Genomic DNA, 8,463 nt, shown 5'->3' with positions numbered 1-8,463 from the left:
AATTGTTTTGCTTTTAAGCAATTTTGGAGTGTTTGGATAAAATAAAAAAGTGCTTATTTGCACCTGTTTTTAAGCTAAAATAACAAAAATAAGTCAAAAGCCAGAAGTAAGAATTTCTAACTTATGGTTTTTGACTTATAAGTAATACGCCAAAAGCTAATCCAAACAGGCTCTAAACCATTTATCTTCTTATCTTTCCAAATATATACATAGACAGAAATTATAAAGTTAAAAGTGTCTAAATTAGCAAGCTATGAAATGGAGTATTTTTTGTCAACATTTAGAGCCCAGTTGGATGGGCTTAAAAAAGTAACTTTTATGTATGAAGTGCTTTTAGAACTTTGAAGTGCTGAAAGTTATTTTTATAAATAAGTTGTTGAGTGTTTGGATAAAAGTGCTTATGTTGAAAATAAGTGTTTAAATTTTAGGGTTAAAAGAATAAAAATGGTACCTTGGAAATTTAGTTAAAATATAAGGGATATAAAAGTAATTTCCATGGTCAAACAAATTGGCTTTAAGCACTTAGAAAAAAAAAGTTAGAAATCCTAACTTTTCATTTTTGACTGACTTTAAGAATTTTATGGCTTAAAGTTAGCATTAGGCAAACACGTCCAAAAGCTAAAAAGGGGCTTTAAGTTGGTTTTGACCAACTTAAAGTCAATCCAAACGGGCTCTTAAGTACAGTCAGGGGATTTCTTTTAGATGTTTGCAGTAGACCTGCACACCATGCATGAGATTTTTAGTATCACATTGTAATTCAGCAGTTTTACAAGTTATGTAGCTCTCAACACTGGCCGAGCTCATCTCCGTTCAACCTATATATTATTTGTCATCTATAACAAATTTTCTTTAATGATTCTCCCATTGAATTAGTTCTTGCAAAGTTACAAGTCTAGAGCTCCGATCAGAGTTGATTACAATAGATGTTCAACTTGATTCATATCCTAGAACTGCAAAAAGTGTTGGCTATTGTTCTGCTTTCCACCTCTCTTTTAAAGTCATACTTATTGTTACAACTCTGATCCCTAAGTAACCATGGGGTAATCTTGATGCATGCATTACTCCGTCTTCTGTTCCATTCTCCTTTCTGAAATTTCCAGTTTCTGGTATGAGAACAATCCTCTAAATAAATGAAATAACCTGTGTTCGCAGCTGCCAAGACCACACCCATTATTCTCATCCTCAGAACTGTTGTCTTCGTCATTCTCTGAATCATCTTGGTGATCATTATCCTCTTCTTCACCTTTCAACTCTTCATCATCAATGTCATTGGATCTGCAGATTGAGTGTTCTAGGGATATTAGCTCAAGTGACCTAACAAATATAGAGGTAATCATTAATATTTCGCACAAAGGGTGCAATCGATATGGAGGAAGAAAATATTTTCTACTAAAACAAGGGTTTTTTTACTTATTTTGTTGTATTTGGTAAGCAAGCAAAAATACATTATCTTAAAACTATTTGTACATATCTAGCACAAAATTATGAGGATGGGGCGTGGCCGCATGGGTGTGGGGTGGGGGTGGGTGATGATGAGGGTGGGAGGAGACAATGCCACTTGTTATCATTACTTTCATCAAGGAAGTCATTTTCCTCATGTTCAAAGAGCTTGATTTTCTAGAGAAAATATTTTTCAAAATTTTTAATCAACCGAACATGAGAAATAAAGAAAACTTGTGCATACCTGGCACACCCACAGTCTCAAGAAAATATGGGGTTCAATTCTGATAATGTTAAGCTAAAGTGAAACAAGCAAGCTTATATTAGGAAAATGATAAATCTATAAATCAACATCTCGATAAGCAAGGTCCAAACTATTTAGTTATAACGTTAACTATGTTTCCACTAATCGAAGGAGAGTCTTGGAGTAACTGGTAAAGTTGTTGTCATGTGATCAGGAGGTCACGGGTTCATGCCTTAGAAACAGCCTCTAGCAGAAATGAAAAGTAAGACTGTGTACAATAGACCCTTGCGCATAGCGAAAGCTTTAGTGCACCGGACTGCCCTTTTTATGTTTCCACTAATCACTTGACTTTCACTTGTAGGTTTTAAGAAAGCTAACTTTTTTAGGGAAGTACGGCCTCCCATTAATCCCACACAATTGGCAGAGGATAAAGAACCAACCAAAAGGTAAAAAATAAAGAACTTTATCCTGGAAAGACTGCAAAGCCTAGTAACCACTCCAAATTTCATTTATAGAAGTAATTAAAAGTATTCTCACAAAATTTCTCCATCCTTTAATCCATTACTATAAACTCTGTATTCAGGTCCTTATTAGCAGTAAGTAGAAGAATATAATTTGGTTTTTGGTTTGAACTAAAAATTCAGGCTATGTTTCTCAAATCCTCCAAAACTATTGTTGCATGAGGGACAAATCCTCCCAAAATGCAGTATTTTCTGAGAATACAACACGGGTCCGGTGACATTTTTGGAAGATCCGTTGCAACATAGAGTTCAGGAGTAGTAGAGCATGTCTTTGTATGTTTCCTTTTACACCCCAAAAATTAAAAGAAGTCATATGAGTCTAGATATCAATGATTTCCTTTTCTATGTAAATCCCTCTATTTCTACTCTATTACCCACAAGACAGGCAATTCTTCTTTATTCCATTTACTCAAATACTACCTACCTCGAGAGATATAAGGTGTGGTACTAAACCAGTTGATAAACAACTTGCGCATTGCACAATAGTTGAATTTATGAAAAACAACTATATCCACGTAAGATTATGAGGATGAAATCAATATTATAAAACTCACACTCTGGGATCAAACTGATGGTCCTCTTCTTCTGATTGCGTCATTTTTGGATTGTGACCAATGGCTACATGTCTCACAAAACTAAGCTGCAAAATGAAAAAAAAAAGATCAAGGTTGGAGTATCAAAGAAATACTCACATAATTTCAGTTACATTAGCACATAAGAAAAATAATATTTTCGTAAAGTAAATTTGTATCTCATCATAGAAAGATAAGACTTCCCCACATATGGAATCAAACTGGGTATGTTGTTGTAGGCAAAATAATACTTCATCTATGAACTCTAAACAAAGGTTGTCTTGTAATGAACAAAATGCTCTGCTTTTGTCCTTAGTGTTGATATGTGTTTTGAAAAAGAAAGGAAAAAGGGGTCAAAAATGTTGGTTATCCCACATCGGTGGGATAGCAAATATAAATAGCTTTTGTTAGCTATTTAAGGAGCTTAGCTCGAGTAGGTACACCAAAAGTACACAAAATGCCAAAATGTGTAAAATACATGGTATAGTATTTTTTTACCATTGAAAGATTTAGGGAAGGTTCTCTTGAAGATTTCTTGGGTATAGTATTTTAGGTATTTGGGTGTGTGAGAAATATATTGTGTATTATATGATTGTAATAATTTTTCATATAATGAATAAATTTTTGGATGGTCCGTGATTTTTCCTGCATTGGGTTTCCACATTAAATCTTGTGTTGTTATTCTCTTTAAATTTCTCTGTTATTATTTTCTTATTGAAGACGGTCCAAAAGGGACGAGAATTAGTCGGTGTGTTTTTTTCCCAACAAGTAGTATCAGAGCCTTAGGTTGGAATAATTCTATTTTATTTTGAAATTTTAGTATACTCTATAGTTGCAGCTTTGAAAAAATTTATGAATTGGAATTATTGAGCTTTTGTTGTGGAATAATTCTTTTAAAATTTTAGTATGCTCTGTCGTTGCAGTTTTGTCTGATCTTCCATATCAGAAAAAAATTTTGAATTAGAATTATTGTTTTCAAGGAGAAGTTTCGTCCTGGTGGAGTAGCAAGTGGAGTCTGATTCCGGTGGAGTACTTTTATGTTTGGTAATAGTGGAAATAAGTACAATCTAAAGAGGTTCTGATAAGGAAAGATTTGATATTTAAGTATATCTGTTGTGATCCGCCTCTCTTTCTTGAGAACTAATTTAGTGGGTACTTGTTCATTGCTATTGTCCATTTATTAGTATTGTAAGCATGTGGGGACAAAATTTGAGAAGTTTGGTTAGAGAATGAGTTTTGGAGCTTGTTGCGTGAGAAAATAAAGTCAAAGGTAATGAAAAATTATCCGCAAGTGTTGTCAAAATCTGGTATGCATTAGTTAAGAAATGAAAAAGTTTCAGCGGTGATTTTCGAACTATGGCGATTGTGATTTATGACGTGTATGATTGCGGTGGGGATGTAGCTTTGGGACTTTTGTGGTTCTCTTTTAATGCAACAAGGGATCAAAAGAGGTGGTCAAAGATTCAAGTCTGGTCAAATGGTAAAAAAAAATTGAGGATTTGACTAGTGGAATTTTAAAATCTTTGTGGACTGAGAATTTTGATCAACAGGTAGTAAACTCGGACAAGGTAAGATTGTAAGGAGCGGTTCGGCAAGGGCTCCGACAATACGCTGGGATAGGTATCCTTATGACATGTTGTGATTCTCCAAGGTTTGTCATGATAAAGGATGATATAATTCTAGCGTGTCCCCATTTGCACATGGGCATTGGTTGATAGGTGATGCCAAGGAGTGTGGTGGAAAGGATGTCGATGGCTAATGGGCTCTCAAGAAATCAACAAGAGTGTTGCACCATAAGTTATTAGCAGGTTTTTTCTTTTTCGACATGAGCCGAAACTGAAATTCTTGAGATTGAAAAATAATTTCAATTGAAAATTCTTGGATTGGTGATATTCAATCTGAGTGGAGGTACTCTTTATGGTGGGGGTATGATAATTCTTGATATTAGAATTGTGATTGTCGGTAGTAGACAATGTGAAGGTTGCAGTTGCACATGGTTGGCCAAGTTTTGAGTCAGGTGGAGAACTGATCTTGTTATGTGTAGCTGGACAACTGTAAAAGACCAATGATTGATATATTTTTTCTTTTTCAAAGGTGGAGATTTGTTAATATGTATTTTGAAAAAGAAAGAAAAATGGATCAAAAATATTGGCTATCACACATCGGTGGGTTAGCAAATGTAAATAGCTTTTGTTAGCTATTTAAGGAGGTTAGCTCCATTGTTTGTAGGTACACCAAATACCAAAAAGTATAAAATACATGATATAATATTTTTTTACCATTGAGAGATTTAGGGAAGGTTCTCTTGGAGATATTTTGGGTATAGTATAGTTTTCTGGGTGGTACGTTGTTTTTTCCGCATTATGTTTTCACATTAAATCTTGTGTTGTTGTTATTCTCTTTAAATTTCTCTGTTACTATTTTCTACTAGAAGATCGTCCGAAAGGGACTAGAATTAGTTTGTGTGTTTTTTTCCCAACACTTAGTTGGTTCTTGATCTTTCAAAATTTTCTTAATTAGAGGTCCAAATACAACCCAAGGAAGAAATTAAATTGCTTAAATATCCAATGCCAGAAATATAAAGTGGAATCGTAGACCAATTAGAAGTCTAAGTAAAAGATATCACAGCTTCTGAAAATGGATAATCATATTTGTATACCTTATATCCTCACTGTCTACCATTTTGACCACTTCTTTTTCTCTTACTCTTTTTGGTTGCGGTAATTCATATGAGTCAGGATCTACCTACACACTTTACGTTGCAAGGATAACGAATTATAATTTAGGGATAAATGAGGAATTATTTTTTAGTCTGTTTGGATTGACTTATTTTTAAGCAGCTTATAAATTGAAAACTGCTTAAAAGTTAAAAAAGAAGAAGGTAGTTGTAGGTCAACTTTTTTTTTGACTTATAAGCTGTTTTCAACTTATAAACTGTTTAAAATAAGTTCATCCAAATAAACCCAACTATTTATTGGTGCTTATTTTAAGCACAAAATGAATTTAAGTTGGTCAGCCAAACACTCAAAAAAAGCTGAAAACAGCTTATAAATCAATCCAAACGGCCTCTTTGTCTCACATTGAGTAGAATTTTTAATTTTGAGATTAGTAATCAGAGAATTATTTAATCCACAATTGTGATAATAGTTTTATACCACACACTAAGAAGGATAACTCCCTGGCATATAACTTTCATCTCAAAGTCTTTTAAGAAAGACAAGGTTAAAATTGGAAATAAATATTTATCTAAATTCATCTAGTTTAAACAAAGTATATTTCAGTTTTAGTCTAATTTACAAAATATCTAGCAATAAAAGTGTATTCACTAAATAATCTGATCATTATTAAATCTTTTTATTATAGTCCCCATGTTATACTTCCAGAATATCTTGTTCACGAGCCAAACAACTTAGTGTTGACAATCTTCCTTGTCAACACTATGTGGTCCACATTCTGAATTTATCACCGCAGTTACATAAGTGCACATCAATAATGTGATATACAGAAAATCAACTCGAAGATGTATTCTAATCAAGGTAATTGGAGAGGTTATAACTATACAGGTTCTCAAACAAGGGATTATAAAGATATCTAAGAGATCCAAGTCCAACATAATTAACTATCTCCAGGGTTATGTTGTGTAGCTATTGTCTATGATCAATTTATACCAGAGATGTCCATCTCCATGGTTCATCCGTCACAGATTTATTATCTTGAAAGATTAGGAGATCAAAGGTCCTTTTTCCATGATGAAAAAGGAAATTAATCAATCACACGGACAGTGAACAAAACTATGTGGGCTAGTGAAAACACTTTTAGCTGCGGTAGGTGAAGATCCTTAAATCATAAAACCTTAATACACTCCAATGCCCGGGATTCAATAATTTGAACCTTTTTTTTCACTCTGATCCTATATCATTCCCTTTTCCAGACTGCAGTTTCCAATATAATTACAAGAAGCATACAACTATTAAATCGTATAAGATTATATAAATGAATTTTTAATGGAAACATCCTATGATAGAGAATAAACCTCATCTCCATCCTTGATCCCGTAGGTTCCTATCAAATCATCATCTGAAAGTAGCTTCTGTCCGCCATAGCTCAGACAAAAATGTCCCCATACATGCAACCTGCAATAGAGACAGATTCAAATTAAGAGTCGTTAAAAGGTAGTCCAAGTAATATTCAATGAAAAGGTTGGTCAATATGTTTATACAGCAACGTCATTTTGACTATTTGGTCTTATAAACAAAGTACTATGGTATTTTTGAACTGTTCAAAAAAATATGATTTCGAAGTATTGACCAAGAGCTAGCACAAAAGTCATTCATTGGGTAAAATTTAGGAATCCATATAAAATAAGTGAGATAGTAAGGTGGATATGAAAATCTATAGTTTGTGAATGCAGTCTAAGGAACAATTGATTAGCTAATACGACATATTCACCTAACTGTGGAGAATTTTGGTGATCAGACGCTAGTAGCTATTGCTTTTTAATGAGGGTACATGGAATGACATTTAAAATTCATTGTTATGAATATCTTGAATGACAGAGAAGAATAAAAATCACAATATCCCTTGAAATTTTATTTTTATTCTACCAAATTGTCCCATTCTCATAGCTAGGTGAACCAAAAAGATAGGGATTGCAACCGAGAACAATTTATCTCAACTACAGTTTCTAATACATGTTTGACAACTTATTTTTCCATGGGATTCCTGTTAGCAGTTCCTTGAGGGAATTCTAAAGTAATGCATTAGGCTGCAGGCAAATCTTAATTGGAATTGCAAGAAAAGGCCAAATGTTCATTTCTTCTCAAACTCCTCAAGAAATTTTAGACAACTCTTTCAATCCTATAACAAGCCCTCATCACAAAATTCTGCAGAATTTTTGATATTTTGCAATGTACATACCATGAAATCTTGCAATGGCTGAAGGCCTCTATCACGGCCCGTTTGAGATCTTCCACGTTACCATTTCTAGGCACTTCAATATCTACAAATATCAAAATTCGTCAACTAAAAATTCATGCACATGAATATAAGACAAATGTATGTATAATTACCAAAAGAAGAGCCATCCAATTTGAGGATGGAAAGCTTAAGGGGTTCCTCAGGTAACTTATCATACAACAATGGTGCTGCAACACAAATAAATGATCCATTCCTTTTTAATGAAACATTAGGGCTGACATCTTCTTCTTCCATTATCTCTGAGGTCTGCATGACTAATATTAGTATGCCAACCCTCAATTAATCTTCTTCTTATTTCTGACTTGTACATTGATTCATTAACACCGTTTTTGGTCCCCTGCCTTTTCTATCTCAAAGGCTTTGGTTTAGTTTGCTTTATTGTTGGAGAATTAGAGTTAGAATTTGTTTTGATTGGAGTACATTCTTTAAACACAAGGAATGAGATAAATGGAGAGAGGGGGACAGTTGTTTAGAATTGGACGATGAGAAATAAATAATTTGGACGAGGGCTATTTTGGTTCCCGGAATTGACGGTCTAAATCATGCGCCACAAAAAAAATGCATATCAAGCAGATTTATCTGTTTTTTAACTGCAGAGAAAATAGTCAAATACCCGTAACTTATTATCGCATTTTCAATTATACACTTATACTTCACAATTACGAGGATCTTATACCCCCTTAGACTATTTTAAAGTAGAGTTATTTGC

The 8,463-nt window shown here is 33.7% G+C and overlaps 1 protein-coding gene across 1 annotated transcript; it reads right to left on the bottom strand.

Moving 5' to 3' along the window:
• Nucleotides 1-813: 813 nt before the first annotated feature.
• LOC129890841 (uncharacterized) lies at nucleotides 814-8,246 on the bottom strand. Its single transcript, XM_055966305.1, has 5 exons — nucleotides 7,847-8,246; nucleotides 7,695-7,776; nucleotides 6,811-6,910; nucleotides 2,760-2,845; nucleotides 814-1,275 (listed from the first exon to the last, which is right to left on the bottom strand). The coding sequence occupies exons 1-5, from the start codon at nucleotides 8,004-8,006 to the stop codon at nucleotides 1,059-1,061; spliced, it is 645 nt and encodes a 214-aa protein (XP_055822280.1). The 5' UTR covers nucleotides 8,007-8,246; the 3' UTR covers nucleotides 814-1,058.
• Between the last annotated feature and the right edge of the window lie 217 nt (nucleotides 8,247-8,463).

Source organism: Solanum dulcamara, chromosome 5, assembly GCF_947179165.1.
Source record: "Solanum dulcamara chromosome 5, daSolDulc1.2, whole genome shotgun sequence".
Lineage (NCBI taxonomy): Eukaryota > Viridiplantae > Streptophyta > Magnoliopsida > Solanales > Solanaceae > Solanum > Solanum dulcamara.
Note: the sequence above shows the minus strand (reverse complement) of the source record. Positions and strands in the feature narration are given on the sequence as shown.

Excerpts from the sequence above, each read along its gene's own strand:
- LOC129890841 (XM_055966305.1), bottom strand. The coding sequence starts at position 8,006 with ATGCAGACCTCAGAGATAATGGAAGAAGAAGATGTCAGCCCTAATGTT. Across the intron at positions 7,777-7,846 it reads ATTGGATGGCTCTTCTTTTG|ATATTGAAGTGCCTAGAAAT; the intron begins GTAATTATACAT and ends TGATATTTGTAG. Across the intron at positions 2,846-6,810 it reads GGATCAAGGATGGAGATGAG|CTTAGTTTTGTGAGACATGT; the intron begins GTTTATTCTCTA and ends TTCATTTTGCAG.